Source organism: Haliaeetus leucocephalus, unplaced genomic scaffold (genome assembly GCF_000737465.1).
Source record: "Haliaeetus leucocephalus isolate CR32 unplaced genomic scaffold, Haliaeetus_leucocephalus-4.0 Scaffold577, whole genome shotgun sequence".
NCBI lineage: Eukaryota > Metazoa > Chordata > Aves > Accipitriformes > Accipitridae > Haliaeetus > Haliaeetus leucocephalus.
This window is the reverse complement of record NW_010973013.1, coordinates 211,453-230,126: the sequence shown is the minus strand read 5'-3', so window position 1 is coordinate 230,126 and position 18,674 is coordinate 211,453. Positions and strand designations below refer to the sequence as shown.

The window sequence follows — 18,674 nt, the reverse complement described above, 5'->3', positions numbered from 1 at the left end:
GCTGAGTACAATGTGTACAAACATGATATGCCTGCACACACAGCTGATGCTGTACTTCACTAACTAGAGGGCTTGCTCATGCATTCTTCACCAGAGGGAAAAGTGGGCAAAAATCTCATGTATCTTTAAATCAGTTTAATGTCAGCTGGGATGAAAACCACTAAAATAATTAGCTTAAGTACAGGGTTACCACAGCATATCACAGTTGACTTCAGGTTGTGCTGATGCCTTAAATGTGTGTTTTCTCCTTTACTCTTTCCGAATTTCTTCTCATTTGAACCCTGAATGTATACCTGGATTTGTGGTTACAGCAATATTGCTGTAAAACTCTTTGTCCTGAAATTATTTGTACCTATGGTTAAATGCTGCCTTAATTTGGTTCTATTTTATGATCTCTGTTCAGTCTTTATGAAACCAGACCCAAGTTTGGTGTATTTTAAAGGCTGAGTAAAATGGTATTTAGCAATCAAAAATTATTCACTTGTTTTGTAAATGGGGAGAGATTATCAGGTTCCATATATAGGTATTATATTTCATATTTTTGCTATTCATATTTCTTGGTGAAGGATTTCTCAGCCAATTTAAACTAAGATGTAAGTATTAGATTTGTGAGTGTTTCTAGGGGCATGAGAAATGTCTGGAGGGGAGGGTTCAGCTATGTGACGTGTGAAATACCAAAGAGACAGCCCAGAGGGTTTCTCTCCTGCCAAGTAGTAAACTTCAGAGAGAAAAAGGGGGAGAGAATGTAAGCAAACCTGAGTGAATGCTAAGCTCTGTGGCTGTAATTAATAAAACAGAGATGATGAATGAACCATACTATAAAGAAGTCCAGGATTTCTATATATCTGACCTCAAGAAACCTACACTGAAGGAAGTGAATATTTGGCCATGCAGTGGAAGGAGCAGCAGCAGCTCTGGAGTTTACTTTTCTTGCCCACATGTCTTTCTTTGCCTCTCCTTGTTGTGCCTGATAGGCGGTCTGCTAGGGCATCCTCAGTGTCTGGATTACAGGCCGCCTTTCCAGCCCCCTTTTCACTTGGAGTTCTGCTCTGCCTATGAAAATTTTGGCTGCTGCGATCAGGAGAGAGACAACGGCATTGCAGCAAAATACTGGGATATCATGGATTATATTGATCCCCGGGGGCATAAGCTGTGTGGAAGGTATATCAAAGATATCCTGTGTCAGGTAGGGCAGAAAAATAGTACCTGTATCCTGTGCTTTGGGCTGACTTGGGGGTCAACTGTGGTTCTGATAGCCTCTTACAGCTAGCTGTGTTGCTGTGAAGAGAGGCATGGGAGCAGGAGAAAAGTGGGCTGACAAGGGTAATGGTACCTAATCCTCAGCATGCATTTTGCAAAGTGCTTTGTGTAAGGTGCATCACTTTGTGGTATCTGGCAATATATAGTGACGTTTGCTAGGAATAATGATTTATGAAAGCATTGCCCAACACGGATGACAATTGGAATCCTGCTGGTCTGCTAATTTTCTCATAATGAAGGGAAGAGTTACAGATCAATATTTTTCTGCTTGCACCTACTAGGTGCTGGATTACAAATTCTACAGGATCAAATGATATGGGAATTACCAGGCAAAGTGTTTAGATTCCTGCACTGCATGAAGGATGTGTTTTGATTGTATTCCTGCTGAGGATGCTCCAAATGGTGTGGTTGTTAAAGTAGAACAAAATTTAATAGGCAGTGGTTTCACACAGCTGCTGCAATGTCCCGAGGCTTCAGTCGTGCATTTCCATCAGTGCTATCTCCCTGCTGTCCACCTGGCTCATGGAAACAGGCATTGTGCAGTAAGAAAAGACCAAAGGCACTGTTCTTCCTGAGCTCCCCTGCCTCCCTGTAATTAGAGGGCAGAACTGACCTACCTTTTTAACAACTGTTAGTCATGCAAAGCTGGACTTACTGCATGCCAAAACACAAAGCAGCCAAAAGACGCACTTAATCTTACTAAGAACATATAATACTCTTCTAGTTAATACTTCCTTAGCTCTAAAATATTATCTGTGTACCAAAATGTTTCCACTCTTTTTTTGGATGCTGGCAAGATTCTGGCGTCTCCTTGGGGCCGGTGGAATATGCCTTCAGCACCAGGGCTGAAAAAGGTAGCATCAGGGTTGTTTGTTCTTTTACAGTTGGTAAACCAGAAAAAGGTGTGTTTACAGGTCCTAGCAGAACTACCAGTGTTGGTGTTACGAAGATTTTTCTATGTGTTGCAGGTAGAAAAAAACACTATAAAAATTACTCTTGCTTCTTTGATTGCTCATTCTGCAGGGCATAATTTAATTTTGCAATTGTTATAAGTGTATTTTGTAGCAAACCCCACCACCACCCTTATATTGTCTTATAGATATTCAAAGTAATAAGCTATTACTCTTCTCATATCTTTTAGAGTAAGATTGCTGTTAAATCTTTGGGGAGGAGCTTGTGATTGCGTTGTATTGCTCTTCCTGTTCAAATTGATGACAACCATTGAAATGAGGTTGGGTTCTCCGGCAAATATTATTTGGCTGTTGAATTAGTGGAGGAGCAAAGATCTACCAAATGTTTTTGCTTTAGTGATGTTGCTTTGCTGGATCAAATTGTTAATGATGATCTTGTGTGGAAGGGTGGAAAATGATGATGTTTCCAGCCTACCACCTCCGTAGTATCCTGATAGTTTGTAGTCACTAACTGTGAAATGTTGACATGTACTTAGTGCCACATCAAATACAAAGAGACAGATGCATATATGTGATCAGGTTGTAATTGTGCAAATTCTATTTCTGCTGTGTATGGTGGGACTTCAGATAAACTACTGCTGCTAACAAGTGCTTTTATTGATATTATTTGTATGGAACTTGGGACGTAAAGATTAGTCTCAGAAGCAATGGTAGACAAAATAATATTATTAGCTTTTGTCTTTTCACTAAAACAAATTCAGTGAAGAAGTGTAGGTGCTTATGGATAAACCTGAATTAGTAGCCACTCTAATTTAGTGAGAACAGCATTATTTCACATCTTTGGGGGAGATCAGAGTAGTAGTGATGTGTTGTAACAAAGCAGCTCATTCACTCAGGTATTCCTTCGGCGTCAAAACCAGCAGTCTGTAAAAAAAAAAATAGACAACTTTTTCCCTCCCCCCCTACCCTTCCTGGTGTGGTAATGAGTAGTGCTGAGCATTACACAGAGGAAGCTGCTTTTGGCGACTGCAGCAGTCTCGCTGGTCCCGCAGAGCCCAAGAAGGATGCCATGGAGTGCACCTTACCTTGGCAGTAGAGCTGTGTGTTTAATGGATAGAAGAAGATTAGAAGGGGATGTGTTCTTGGTTCATGGATTTCCTGCTGTCTCTCTAAACCAGATATGTTTCTCTTGCGAACTAACAGGCTAGAAGAAGCATCTAAAGCAATCTGGCTCTGCTGGTAGAGCTGCTTCAGTTTGCATCTGGCAAGATCTGGGTCTATTTTTGCTTGCTACACTTGTTCTAAGCATTTGTAGGTTTAGAGTCTGACCCTCAGCTGAGCTGTTCTAGGATTTAGCTTAAAAACTGAATATGAAACTGAAAACTGCCTGTAATGTTCATAAGGAGGTGTTCTGCAAGTTGCATGGCTATAAAAACTCCCTGGATGCAAACCTTGCTACGTGTGCTAGTAACAGCTGTTTGGCTGATGGCTGAGAGGATGTTTCTCTATTCAGAAACCTACTACTGGAAAGGCTTAAAAAACAAAAAAAGCCAATTAAGCCTTGTTCAAGCTGATTTGAAAGCCATGATATTACTATGGGATAGGAGCTAGTGTAGGGAAAGCAATGTGCTTTTTAAGCCAGTTTTAATCTGAGGCCTGACTTGATTGCTGAATGCACACTTTTTGCAGAAAAACTGTTACAAAACAGCAAGAAGTATCCACTTGATCTTAGCAGCTTCTGCTTCTTCTGCTCTATAAAGTAGTGGGATTAATTGTGTTGTTTCATGCACGCTTGAGTGAAATGAAAGCAGACAACCAACAGTGACTGCAAGGCCACCTAATCCTGGGAGTTTACGTAGATCCTGAGGAATGGCCTCCACCTTGTGTGTCTTGCTGGCTCTGTGTGCTGCAGGTGGTGTTTGCCAGGCAAACACTGTATGGGAAGCCCAACAGCTGGGAAAGCATGGCAACTGCTCAGGGCTATGCTTATTAGGAGGATGAACTGTAGGAGACCCTTAAACTGCAGACTGTTGGCAGAACAGAATTGATGGAGCTCGGAGGCAGTCAGAATATGCCTTGCTTCAGAGGAAGCTGGTTTTGTCTTTTTCTTTTCAGATTGCTGGTCTGGGAGCTGGACTCTGTTCCCACTTATTGAGAGAAATTAGAAATGTTTTCAAAGGTGTTTATAAAGTAATCACTTCAGAACAGAATTGAGAGGAGCTTTAGACTGCAAATGACTTGCGCACAATGGAGTGGTGAGCCAGCTGCAGCTGCATTTTAGTGGGAATGAGGGAGCTTTGCAGGACTCAAAATGCCACACAGGTTAGGCTGCCTAATCTCCCCCACCTTTCCTTGGTGACACCTTATCAGGCTGTCACCTCTTCTTGTCTCCTAGTCACTTGAGATCAGCACCACATTTTGCAAAAACTATGATATAACTAGAAACTCAATATATTCGGGGGGTGTGAGTGTATACTGGTGAAAGAGGGGGTGAGCAATGATTAACGGACTCTAAGCATCAAGGGAGGAACATGCCAGCCAAGTGTTGAATCCCTGCACCAAAGCTGCTCACCTTCAAGAAGGTGAGAACAGAAAGACACTTACCTGAAGCTTTGGTTTTTGGGGATGGCACTCAGGGTCTAATGGTGGCCTTCCTCATTCTGGGAAGACCTTAAACATGGAAAAATAGTGTGGTTCTGCTATCTAGGGCCGGGGTCAGGCCATGTGGACAGGCGTAGGGGACTTGGCTCCCCTTTGCAGGCTGGGGACCTCTGATTTGGGAAGAGGAGAGAGGTTCCTTACAGCTGCAATGCAGAAGCAACAGAAACCAGCTCATTCTGTGCAGCTTGATAACCAAATGGCAGCAATGAAAAGTGAGAAACTTTCTACACTATCCAAGAGTTGAAAGGGCTTTACTGCTTTCAAGTCATATCTGTTCACAAGATGGCCAAAAGCCCTCAGGCTGTTCTGTGAACAAAGGAAACAGTTTGCTATGCTAAGTTTGGAATGAGGATCTGTAGCTTTCACATTAAATATCCTGGAAAGGCTGCTACTTGCATTAAAAAAAAAAAAGTCAGTGCTTGTATAACTGCCCCAGATTTGTTTAATGAATTGTTTAGTGAAGCAAACTTGTTTAATGAGGCAGAAAATATACTAATGTAGTAGTTCTTCATTCTTTGACTACGTACTTATCTTCCTACATATGTGCCCAGTAAAAACTCGGGATAGACTGTTTCAGGTTGCTGCCATGAAAACCAGTAAAATAATCTTTCTGTAGAATTTAGCAGCTTCTGTTTTAACTTCTGCAACTTTGTGCTGATTAAAATAGAGGTGGGATTTTAATGGAAAAATTTTATAGATGTTCTGGCCCAGAATTTTTGCAAGATGAGGAGTTTAAATTTAGGTACAAATTCAAACACAATGTCTGATTTTTAGTATTTAAGCTATATTTTGCACACCTAAAAACTTAATGATATTTGAAGCAACATAATTTTACATAGTAACACTTGAAAATGTTGCCTGAAGTATTTTTTTTCCTGGAGATCGCATATAGCCTCAATGGTAGCTACATGAATTGCATAAGGTGATATTTACTTATTTGGATCAGTTTTAAATCTCAGCTATAGTCTGCTTCAGTGATATTATGCGTGCAAGAACATAACTGAAGTTGTACAGCATCAGACCAAAGATTAATTTAGCCTGTATATTTAACCAATATACATCTTTAGCACCTACAGTTTCTTCTGGCGGAGTTTGACCATTTTTTAACCTGGCTCCTAGTAGCTTTATCTAATGTTCCTTCATTTTTCTTCTGGGGGAAAGGGAGCCCCACCCATCTTCTTGATGTCACTGGTGATATTCACACACCTCTGTCAGGCTGTTACCCTACTCCAATCACCAATCTGCAAGACTGCTCAGTCCCACCTTACCTAGCTGTTCTGTATATTTTACTGTCCTTGTGGATTTGTTCCCCATGTTGCTTTTGGGAAGGGGGACCAGAGCTGTGCACAGTGTTGAAGGTGTGAGTGAACCTGTACCTGTTTTGTCTTCTTTCTTTCCTAACACTTGATTAGACCTAGGTATGGGCTTAAATGGCTTAACAAAGTAAAATCTTAAATGTATCTGGAAAAGGCAGTGATGCTGGCTGATGTGAAAGGCGTGCCCAGATTTGGGACTGCTGGTCTGGAGAAGTCTGAAGTAATGTTCTCCATAGTGCAAAGGGCTGCTGCAGCGAGGGAGTTAACATATTCTTCTCTCAACCTGTTAAGAACAGGTTACAAAGTACCTAGTTTAAAATGTAGCCTGTCACTTCCTTAAAACCCTCTAGTAGTGGAGAATCCACAGCCTCCATAGATATACTTTTGTTGAGAATAATTTAGGTGCAGCTGATTGTGCTTTGGTAAAGGAAACTGCTACTGACCTCTGAATCCCCTTTGGCCATATTCTGAGTGACTTTCTACTACTCCACTTCAAAGATGACTCATGTTCTCTGCCTTACTAATTTTTTTCATTTTATTAACCTGTTTGCTTCCATGAAGGTGTCTTGACTTCTGGATGCATGTACACAGCCAGATATTTAGTTTCTTTTACTTTCTAGGAATGTTCTCCATATGCTGCACATCTCTATGATGCAGAAAACCCTTGGACGCCTCTAAGAAACCTCCCAGGACTTTGTTTTGACTACTGTTCTGAGTTTCATTTCAACTGCTACTCCACCATCAGTCTGCTGACGAATGATAAGCACATCCAAGAATGCTGCAAGACAAACAAGACGCGCTTTTGCAACCTCCTTCACCTACATGATGAGGACTACTGCTTCCCCAATGTGCTGAAGAACACAGCCCTCAACCGCAACCTGGGCTCAGTGATGGAGGACCACAAAGGCTGCCTTCAGCTCTGTCTGACTGAGGTTGCCAATGGCCTGAGGAACCCGGTGCTCATGGTGCATGCGAATGACCGTACCCACCGCATATTTGTAGCTGAGCAGGTGGGCGTGATCTGGGTCTACCTACCTGATGGCAGCCGACTGGAGGAGCCTTTTCTGGATATTAGAAGTACAGTGCTGGCTACGCCGTGGATAGGGGATGAGAGGGGCTTTCTGGGGATGGCTTTCCACCCCAAGTACAAGTACAATAGGAAGTTTTATATCTATTACTCATACATGGATAAGAACAGAGTGGAAAAGATCAGGATCAGTGAATTGAAGGTTTTGGCATCTGATGCCAACAAAGCTGATCCACGCTCAGAAAGGTAAAGTTCATCTTGAATGCTACTGCATGCCACGATGAGAAATGATTTTTCTCTGTCCCTGTCCAACCTCCTTGCAGAACCTGCACATTCCCAGTCACCCTGGTTCAGGTGGGTGACTGGCCTGCTATGAAGCTACCAGAGACAGGTTGGCTCAAGGTCACACAGCATACTAGAAACACAACTGAAAAGAGGACCCAGGATCTAGGCTTTCAGGTCGTCTTCTCTCTCCACCTTGTATTCTTGTCTTCTAAAGAGCAGTAATAGCCTTAAGCCTACTGTGGAATTAACATCTGCCCTAAAAGTGTTTTGAACAGGGGTGCTTCACTACAATACTATACATTCATTTGATCTGACGTGTGCACCTGCCCCATCCCCCTGCTAAGATAAAAAGCTAATTCTCAGTTATGGAGAAAAATTTGTTAATAGTGGACTTATGGTGACTGTGAAACTCTAGAGAAAATAAGATGCTTCTGAAGCCCTCAAATTCACCAACTGTTTTTCATATAAGAAAGGAGAACCCACCTGGCACAATCAAAGTTTAAAGGGCAACAAGTGTTCCCTGCAGAAGAACACACAATGTATTTGCAGTTCTGTTTTCAGATGAGTTGCGATACTCCTGTGCTCATGGTGGGTGAGCTCTGTAGCACAAGAGGTGTTAATGCAGTGCAGGCCAAAGCTGTAGTGCATGGGGCAGCCATGGTTCTGCATGGCTCATGGGAAACACTCTTCCTCAAGGGATGCCATACTGAAAGGAGCTCTGCTGTAAGGTAGGTGGACAGCCTTATGCTGCAGGTCACAGGAGACATGATGGAACTCAGCACCGTATTTGACAAAGCTGACAGGTCTGTACAGCTGGGAAATCTTGCTTTTTTCTGTAGAAGTGATGCAATATTTCTGCAGCCTACCTGAATGTCCAGTCCTTCCCAGTAGCTACATCTGGACTTCCTTTTTTTTTTTTAAAGGAATCTTCTGGAGCTTGAGGAACCAGCTGCAAATCATAATGGTGGGCAGCTGCTCTTCAGTGTGGATGGCTATATGTATCTATTCACAGGGGATGGAGGGAAAGCTGGAGACCCTTTTGGAAAATTTGGGAATGCTCAGAACAAGTAAGTAGGAGGGCAGGTGAAAGCTTTGAGCTTGTTCACCAAGATACAAGGTTTGGAAATGAGACAATGTGGGAGAATAAAGTGAGAGTGCTTCCTGAAAGTGTTTGTGCATCTGTAAGTCTGTCTGATGTGGTATTTCAAATATTAAAATTTTACATTTTGAAAACTGAGGGAACCCAAGTTGATTAGAGAGGGGAGAGTCTTCTGTGACTTGAACAGGTTGCGAGGCATACCAGCCGCTGGCTTATTTCTTTTGGGCAGATAACTTTTCCTTTGGAAAGGGGGAAGAGAAAGAGAATTGTTTGTGTTTTCAGTTGGCTCTCATGCTGGGGTTTCTTTTTCTGTCGTCCGCTATAGGAGTACTTTGTTGGGGAAAGTCTTGAGGATTGATGTGGATGGAAAAAGCCCTGATGGAAAGCCTTATCGCATCCCTCCTGATAATCCATTTGTGTCTGATCCCAAGGCCCGCCCTGAGGTTTATGCTTATGGGGTCAGGAATATGTGGCGCTGTGCAGTTGACAGAGGGGACCCTGTCACGAAAAAGGGAAGAGGGAGGATATTCTGTGGGGATGTTGGGCAGAACAGGTTTGAAGAAATCGACATCATTGTTAAAGGAAGGAACTACGGCTGGAGAGCAAAGGAGGGATTTGAATGCTATGACACAAAGCTTTGCCACAATTCCTCTTTGGGTAAGGAATAAGTTTCTTATAGAAGATTACTTTTATACACGTGTATCCAGTTGACTATAGCACCAGTTTTCCAGTGAAGCTAAATAATCCAGTGTTGTGTGTTAAATGGAGATTGTTTACTACTTAAGAGCAGAAACCCCTTCTCCACAGACCTGCAGTGTTGGTATGAAACGATGCCCTGCTTATTCAGGGAATTCCCTGCCATGCACTGCACTGGACAAGGTGTTTAGGGTCAAAGCCTATGCCTTTTGCAGACAGAGTTTTCCCAGTGAAGTCAGGAAAGTAATGGATTGGGTTTAAGTAGAAAAGCAATATTGTGTTTTCTTCAGAAGCTCTGAGCCATGGCTATGGCTAAGGAGAATAGACGAGGCTGACGCTGAGACCCTGAACAAATCTTGTGGAAGAGGCAGCGTGTCCTGAGCAAGCGGGATGCTGCAACAGAACACCCAATAGCTGTGCTCTGGGTCTGACTGTGGGTGTGATGGACAAACTCACTTGCTGCCTTTAAAAAAGATTAGATATTGGTGCTCTTTGGAAAGTATGGGAGAAGAACTGGGTATTATTATAATGTTCCTTAAGCTGTTGGAAGAAAGCACCTGGTCTCAAGCTCACGTAGATGTTTCTGAAACATTTGTATGAGCAGGCAAGTGTGGAGTATGTGTTATCAACATTTCTCCTCTGCTATGCTGGTACCCGCATGGCTCAAGTATTTTATTTATTTGGTTGGTTTTTAATGGCCTAATGGTCAATTGACAACAGAACTGAATTAGATTTTGCTGTTAATCTATGGTTTTTAATGAACTACATTTGCCATCTTTATCCTTATCGCTAAAGACTAAAGACAAGCTATTTGATCTAGGGGAAAAAAGTGAGGACAAGACTAAAATTCTGTGGGATCTGATATTCAACCTGAGAAAGGGCTGAATTCAATTTTAACATTGCTAGAGGCAAAGTCTTTATAAGTCTCATGACATTGAATGGAGGTAGCACACTTATGCATGTTCTGTGCTGAGAATGTCAGCAAACCTATGGAGATGTTAACTTGCAATTGTTTGATCTTACTCCCTTCTCTAAAAATACTGGAATTTGTAAAGACAATCCCTGCTAAAATGATTGATGCAATCACAAACCTGTAAAATAATACTTCCTGCAGGCTGATACCTTTCTGCATTGCTTGCTTGATGCAGAGAATCTTGGTCCTATGTGTTATGGAAGATTGTAATGACTAAGCCTTGATAAGTAACTACATAGAGAGCTCTTTAAAGCCCCTGGGTCTGTTCTGGAGTAAATTACTGAATTCCCACTGAAATTTAACTATGCTGTTTGTTCAACTGTAGTGCTTCTTCTAGTCACTTTTGTGCTTGCTAGTGTCATTGAGCAATTACTTTTTGATGCTCTCTGGATGTAAATTTTCTCACTTTTTAATTTTTCTGTGTTTACAGATGACATTCTTCCAATATTTGCATACGGCCGCAATGTGGGGAAGTCAGTCACTGGAGGTTATGTATACAGAGGATGTGAATCGCCCAACTTGAACGGCCTTTATATTTTTGGTGATTTCATGAATGGGTGAGACTAAATTTTTCTCTGCAGTTCCCATTCTGTACCTACATTTGCCTTATGTGGGGCAATAAGCATATTGGAGCATCCCAAAACCTTTTGAGCTAGAGCAAATGAGAATCTCGGATGTCTGTATATTAGATTAAGTGCTCTGTCTGACTGCTGTAACAACATTTTGGTTGGAATGTACACTTCCTCCAATTTAGAGTCCTTAGGATATGTTTGTTTTTGTTCAGGTCTATGTTTCCAAAAGACAACCATTAAAGCCAGTCAACAGTTGGGGTCCTCACTGACTTTTTTTTAGTAATGCATGATTTTGACAGGAACTAATCTTGATAATGGAAACATAAAACACAGGGTTTTATTTTTCATCTAGTCGACTTATGGCTTTACAGGAAGATAAGAAGACAAATAAGTGGAAGAAGCAAGATATCTGCATTGGCAGCGCAAGAGCTTGTGCTTTCCCTGGAATGATCAGTTCTTACAGCAAATTCATCATCTCATTTGCTGAGGATGAAGCAGGTGGGTATCATGTTAGCCATACCTTTATTGGAAACTGTACTGTCGGTTCTATATTGTAGGGCAAATGTGTAAAATTATGTTGTTCCTCATGATACTAGAGAGCGGGCACTGCAAAACAGGTTTGTGGCTATCTCAGCATGGCAGGTAGGGTTGGTATGTGGTTCAGAGAGGTTTCCTGCCCTGTGAGGCTATTGCAGACAGGCTTGATGGAGAGCTCGGGAGACAGATTCTCAGGTGAACTTGCAGTCTGAATGCTCCAGGTTCTCTAAGGAGTTTGAACTCCTGTTTGTTTCAGCCTTCCCCTGTCCTTTTGTCATTTGTTTATACTGTTTCATTAATGAAAAGACTGTATCAATGCAGTTTGTTCTTTCATTGTAACAGCTCATTCTTGCTTGAGTTCTTACAGCTTATCTGAATTTCCCCCACTTCATTAGTATAAATTCCTCAGTCTTATTCACAACAGCACTTCACACTGTGAATTATAGACCAAGGCTTTATTCGGGGATGAGGAGAGCCACTCATTTTAAAATTTAGTGGAAATGTCTCAGTGCATAGGATTATTGCTATGGTCACAAAGACCAGATTCTCACCAAGGTGAAAGTACTAATGCATACTTCATTCACTTTTGTACAGTCTCCTGACAGAGAGCTATGTAATACAAAAAGTGGTTGCAAGTTTTCTGAGAACACAGATGTGTTTTAGTGAGCTCTGATGCTTCATGATTCAGCAGAAAAGAGATTTGCTTGTAATGAAAGGATCCTAGACCACCTGGCTAGCATATTCTGTCAAAGATGCAGGGATATGCAGGCTTTGTTGTGAAATGTCTACAATTTTTAACTGTTCTAACATGTGGAATGAGTGGATGTTAAAAGTCTCTTCTACTGGTTGTTCTTTTAGAAACCAATATGGTGTTGTCATGTAATTTGAAAGACAACAGTTTTGCCTCTTTTGCAGGCTACTATAATTTGCCTGAGTATTGTTCTAGTAGGTGCTGAAGAGAAGGCATGAGGAATAGTTGCTCTCCTCAGCAACCACACAAGAATAAGAAGCTTCTGTCTTCTGTGGATTAACCAATTTAGCTCTTGTTGGATGTTTTTGGTATGACTATGAGATGGCTAAATATTTGTTGTGTGGTCTTCCCCTCTATTTGTAGCTTCTGGCTTCTGCTTTGGTACAAACAAGTTTAAAAAATACACGTTTATACAGAGGGAAGTAAACTTTTGGAGGGACACTGACATGAGGTAATGACAGTCCTGCTCAGGCACTGTGCTTGACTGAGAGCTGCTGGTTCTGTGTGGAACCCTGCTGCAACCAAGAGATCATTTGGTGTCCCTGGAAGTCCACCTGCACAGGCCAGGGAGAGACCAAAGCCCGCTTCTTGGAAGTAAGGCACCACTGAGGGAGCAACTGAAGGGGTTTTCTTTTCTGAGCATGTGAATTAGTGAAGAGCCAGGAAAGACAGGGAAATGCAGAACTGGGATTCAGCTTGGGAACTTGAATCTAACACTGGTTTTCTTTCTTCACTTTCATCTAGGTGAGCTGTATTTTATGTCTACTTCTTATCCTAGTGCCTATGCACCACATGGATCACTATACAAGTTTATTGATCCTGCAAGGTTAGTAATTACAGATGTTTTTCCATGCTAAATTCTTCTGTAATGAGCACATGTTCTCCAGCTATCACAGGAGACAGAATGCTAAGTACTACTGATACGAATCTCACTGATCTCTCTCCACACCCAGTTCTTGCTTTTTGTTCACCCACCATACATCTGGTGCACCTTTAATCAGTTTTAGCAAATTTAATCTTCACTCATCATATCTGTGCACCCAGAAATAGACAGGGTTCAGATACCTTAAAGGTCTGGGACAGTAAGGATCAAAATAATGTCTCCTTGGCTGCATATTTGAAGTATAGCACTGTGGTGTTTAAAAAATGACAGTCCATATCCTCCAGGGTCATGACGTCAAATATCTGTGATGCACTTTCATATAAATAAATAAATTGCAGTCCACAGTTTAGTTTTCTTCACAAAGAACAGTGAATCCTGGTGGTTTGTGCAGTATTCAAATAATAATTAGAGCCTGAACCTGAGTTTGTCCAAGCAAAATGTTTTTTCCCCATTAAGCAGTTATCCCTGTTAAAGTCTGGTTTTACAATAATAAGCATGCTTATGTAACTTTTTCCCATCCCAAGCTTTTGGATCTTGCTAAAAAGTATTAAATGAGTTACAAATCACCCTGTAAAGTAGATACAGTTCTAAGGCATCTGTGCTGTTGCTGAGATCTTGGACACTAACAAAATGAAGAAAACAAGTTATGTTTTCTTGGGGAGTTAAATCCAAAGCTAGATCGCTAACTCAAGCTCTGTACCAAGGTGATGGGAATAAGAACTTGAGTGTTTTACTTGCTGTAACTACTTGAGGGGACTCCTGCCTTTAACAGCTTATCTGCCAGGAAGCTTTTGAACTGCATTAACTGTGGCTGACCAAAATGTAACACTTAAAACTTAAAAAATAAAATAAAAAAAATTGTGAGCTAGCATAAACATTGAGAGCTTGAGCATGCTCTATTTCATGAAAAAGCCCTGCAGTCCCAATGCCACTCCTTAATGCATCACGAAGACTATCAGGATGATAAATCCTCTCCTCTTTCCCACTGTAAAGGGAGAAATGCAGCTTTCTGTTTCACAAGCAGCATGCGGGAGCCTTTCCAGGAGGTTGCCTGCCCTGAGGACTGGTGTGCAGTAATGCACCATGTCATGATGACTCCATGGGGGGCAGCAAGTCCCTGCCAGGAGTGCAATGGTTTCACTGCTCAGAAGGGCTTTCTGGAAAGAAGCCAGCTCTTCCCTGTGTTTTTGGAGCTTCATATCCATCATTTCTGGAGCAGGACCAGGCACTTATTCCCTTGGCTCTTCGGAATTTATTCTTGTATTTTCTGGTTCCCCTTATTTACCTTAGCCTGGAGGCTGCTCTGCTCAGCTTTGCTCTTGTCTGTTTACTTAAGAACTTGCATACCCCGGACAAGTTTGCAAAGCAGTGACTGCTCCTCCGGAGGCTGAGCTTGCTTGGCCCTGCAGCAGAGAGTCTTAACACCCCTAGATCCCAGGTTGTACTCTGGCCTCCTCCTGATTGTATCATGAGTGGAGATTTGTCCTTTCTCCTCTGCATTTTAATGCTGTTTATAGGATTCTTTGGTTTCTGTCTCACTGTGAGCGGTGGCTGGGATAACTAGCTCCTCTGATGGGTGCAGTCCCAGTCTGTGCAGCCCACGCACTCCCTGCTTCCTGCACTTCAGCAAGCACCCTGGCAAGGGCAGCAAGCTGCACAAATGCCTGCTTCAAACTGTCAGCAGGGCCACTGCCATCTACCTGATGGCAACTCAGACTTGCCTAGGAACCTCCCAGGAAAACCGAGGGCAGCAGTGCGCCATGTACCCACTTCAGCTTGCCTCTCCAGCAGTGCTCTTGGAGACAGCAGAGTGGCTGGTGTGCCTCCGCCTGGATTGGCACCAAATCCCCTCAGTCAGGAGTGGAGGGAAGAGGTGTTAAAAGGTGCTTTAAAAGATTGGGGGGGGGAAGGGGGATGGACCCCCCCCAGAATCCCCAAACCAACAACCCACAAGCAATGCCAACAACCCTGCTTTAGTAACCTTTTTTTTTATTTAATTGAAATGGCATGGGAGAAGCACTTGGCTGTTGCCCCTGTCTGAAGAATGCTAATAACAAGAAAATGTGATGCCTTAGGTTATGCTTTGCTCTGCTCTGTCAAGCATGCCAAATTGGAAGAGCCTGTTCTTATTTGTCCTACAGCAGTTCCCTTAGTGGGTAACAGAAAATGCAGGTCTGTTGCTCTTCTTTGTACCCACCTTCCTGTCGTTTAACATGTGACAGCTTTACCTCTGGGAAAATGTGCTTTTTGGGGTTTTTTTGGATGCTTTTGGTACTGTGGGAAGTTGTCAGGGAACGGCAGGTGAGGATTGCGGATACTTTTTCTTTGTGGTTGTTGCTTCCTCCCTCCTTGCCTGTTCCTTTCCTTTCTCGCCCCTCTTGCTGCAGCACTATGTGTCTGAAGCAGCACTCTTTGAAGGTCACACTAACTTTTGTGGGGCTGTGTGGGGGTATTCGGCTGCATGTACAAAGATCCTTATACTGCACCATGGGTGACTGGAAAGCGCTGTTGCTGACAAACATGTGCATGAATGAGACTCCCCCACTTCAAGGTGGGATGCATGAGCCAATATTGTGAGGACAACCTAAAGTGACTGATAGTCTGAAGTTCAACCAATGCATCCACCAGGCTTCTAAAACCAGCACTGTGCTGTGCCTCTAGCAGCAGGACATGTAGCTGAACATGCCTAATCAGCATCCTTGAATTTAGTGGTGGGCTACAAGTTCATGCAGGCAGGCCAGCATCCCACACACAAACAAACCAGCTATTGATACTGGATAAAGACAGTCCAAACAGCCTGATGGCAGAAAGTTGACCAGAAAGAAGGGTGGTAGAAGAGAAGCTGCAGCCTTCCAGCTGCTATTGCTATTCAGACGGAGATTTTATGGCTTGTAGCCCTGAGTTAGCCTCTTAAATTCCACCTACATTGCACTCTAGATGCCTAAAGTGCTTTCATGCCTCTTCCAGCAGAGGCAATTGACAACAGGGGATTGATGTGTGCCTCTCGAATAAATAAACTTCCTTAACAATCTCTCAGATATCTGCATATCACTTTCTGTTTTTCAAGGAGAGCTCCACCAGGGAAGTGTAAATACAAGCCTGTTCCAGTGAAAACTAAGAGCAAACAGATACCATTTGTTCCACGTGCAAGTAAGTTGTTAGGCTTTAACTTTACTGAGAAGCAAAACATATAACCATCTTACAGGCATGTGATTGAAATCTTCAGTAGTCTTAAAAACTAAAGCATTGAGCAGGAGCAATCCTGAAGTTAGTTTATCACATTTAATGTGTGCTTCTGTCATGTAATAGGTGCCATGCCTTTTCTTAATCCCAGTCTCTGATTTTTTTTTGTTTTCCCCTAAGAGTTGCCAAGTAAATAGTGTAAATGGGCATCACAAGGGAACTGATGGTTTTGATTCAGGTATTGGATTTGGTCTGGGAAGTCCTGAGCACCTGTCCTTGGCTCTGTGACAAGCTCCTTGAGTCAAATAATCCCCTTTCTGTGAATCTAGGGGAGTCAATCTTCCTTTTTCCTGGCCTTTTTCTGTCCTATGTCCCATACAACTAGGGCAGGGGTTACTTATTATTATTGAGTAGAAACAGTGCTTAGCGAGTTGAGGTTATCTTGTCTGGGATTTCCAGATATTAGTATAACATGAAAAATTCATATTGTTAAGTCTGCCAAAGAAGTGTGCAAGCTTTCATCATATCCTGTCTCAACTTATTTTCCTTAAACATACATTCATAATTTCTAAAACTAAACAAATTTTATTTCCAAGAAACCCAAGGCTCTTTTGATGGAAGGAAAGAGGTTTACAAAGTGTGTATTTCTTCTTTCAGAATGTCAGCTATTTTTCTTAACTGTAGCTCTAATAAGGGTTTATATCAATCATATCTCTGAATTAGCCTTTTGCCTTAAAGCAGGGATGCTGAACCATGTTAATTACTTTTCCTCAGAGACTGTCCTTGAGCTGCTTAATGAACCTTCAACAACCAAGCCTCTGAAAAAATCTTCTACTTCCACTGCAGCCATCCCAACAGTTTCTTTTAGGAAAGCTAAAAAGACCCCATCCACCAAAATAAAAGCATCAACAGTGAAACCAGCTCCATCTGGTAAAAAGAGACAGAAAATCAAAGCTGAGGCTAAACCTCACAAGCCAAAGCAGGAAGAGAAGGTTGCACACATTTCCAGAACTACACCAGCACCACCTTTGCCAAAAAAGAAGAGCTTCCACCTAACCAGAACCAAGAAGCTTCTTCCAAAGAAAGCAGCACTAGCTAAGGAAAAACTGGAGAAGAGGAAGAATGAGAGTAGATTAAGAAGCAGCTCTTGAAGCTCAGTGATGTCCCAGAAACAGCAAGTCACTTATAAGATGGTGAAACAGATGTTGTGAATAATGACCAAATAAGAGAATTGGCTCACTCATTATGCCAGTGCTCCCAGGTATGCCTCCATTACTGTCAGCATTAGCAGTTTCTATGTATGTTCTATTAAACCTTAACAGCACCAGCCTTATTTTCTTTGCAAATCCTGCTGTGATGTCCTTTTCTGACACAAGTAGTTATGAGAGTCTCTGATGGACATTCGTGGGTAAGATTTGGCTGTGTATGACTGTCTAATAAATCCAAGTGCATCCAACTTTCAGGACTAGTGTCTTTTATCTAAGAATATGAAATAGACCTCTCCCTCCTGCCCCCCCTTAACTGAAATGCAGTGAAAAGTATATTGTAAGAGTAGTTGTCTTTCAGACAATGAAATTAGACTTTTTTTAAGCAGTATTTTTTCATGGTATGGATCACGGTCACCTGCAGGTTCCAAAGGATTCAGTAAGGGCTGGAAATGTTCAGCAAACCTTAAAATCAAAGCAACAGAAACCAGGCAACCCTCAAACATCCTAGTTACAGCTGAGCAATTGGATTGAACTCTCTTCTGGCTCCTAACACAACATAGGTTGGATTCTGTCCTCCTGGAGAGCAGGTTAAGGGCTGGGTGCAGGGTTACTGGCTGCTGCTCTCCCTGGCTGAGCCTTTTCTTTTCCCCGGGAGCAGTGTGGATTTAGAGCTGAGCTGGAGGGGTGTGGGACGCCCCGGCAGTAGTGGTGCTCCTTCCTACGTGGAGCGTGCTGCGAAATTAATTTGTAGTGGGGTGCTGCAAGGAGAATTGGGACAGCGCGGACCATGGGGTTGCATTATCCACGGTGGAAGTGGGGCGGTAACAACCCTCAAATGTTCTTTTCCAGGGAAGTGTGTGTGTTTGCGTGGCAGAGCCACGGCCTGGCTTAGACTTGGCCTGGGAGGGAGCCAAGCCAATGACGTCACTTTGCAGTTTCCATGTTACGTTTGTCTCCTACCGCCACCCTCTGGACGCACCGTTTAGGGATGCAAAAAGTAGCACCCTGCTGCCGCGGCTTTCAGCCGGCAGACCGCCGGTCCCCTCGGCTCCGCGCCTGCGGAGCGAAACTCCCCGCTTAGGCCAGAGGAGGGAAAAGAGGGAAAAAAAAAAAACCACGAGGGGAAAAGCTCGGGAGGCCCCAGCGAGGATCGAACTCGCGACCCCTGGTTTACAAGACCAGTGCTCTAACCACTGAGCTATGGAGCCACCTATCACTTCCAGCCCTGCCGACGGCTCCTGTTCCTCTCCCCGCGCGGCGCCCGCGCTGCCGGCCGGTTCCAGCGGGGCCGGGGGCGCACCGGGCCCGCCCG

At 42.9% G+C, this 18,674-nt stretch overlaps 1 protein-coding gene and 1 non-coding gene across 2 annotated transcripts; one reads left to right on the top strand and one right to left on the bottom strand.

The window, feature by feature from the left end:
- The first annotated feature begins 802 nt into the window (after nucleotides 1-802).
- HHIPL2 (HHIP-like 2) lies at nucleotides 803-17,305 on the top strand. Its single transcript, XM_010577838.1, has 9 exons — nucleotides 803-1,186; nucleotides 6,769-7,421; nucleotides 8,384-8,527; nucleotides 8,885-9,216; nucleotides 10,659-10,785; nucleotides 11,153-11,298; nucleotides 12,833-12,914; nucleotides 16,039-16,121; nucleotides 16,929-17,305. Exons 1-9 carry the CDS (start codon nucleotides 803-805, stop codon nucleotides 17,303-17,305), a joined length of 2,328 nt encoding a protein of 775 aa, XP_010576140.1.
- A 1,192-nt stretch (nucleotides 17,306-18,497) lies between these two features.
- On the bottom strand, nucleotides 18,498-18,570 carry TRNAT-UGU. Its single transcript has one exon. It is a non-coding gene; the product is annotated as a tRNA-Thr (tRNA).
- Between the last annotated feature and the right edge of the window lie 104 nt (nucleotides 18,571-18,674).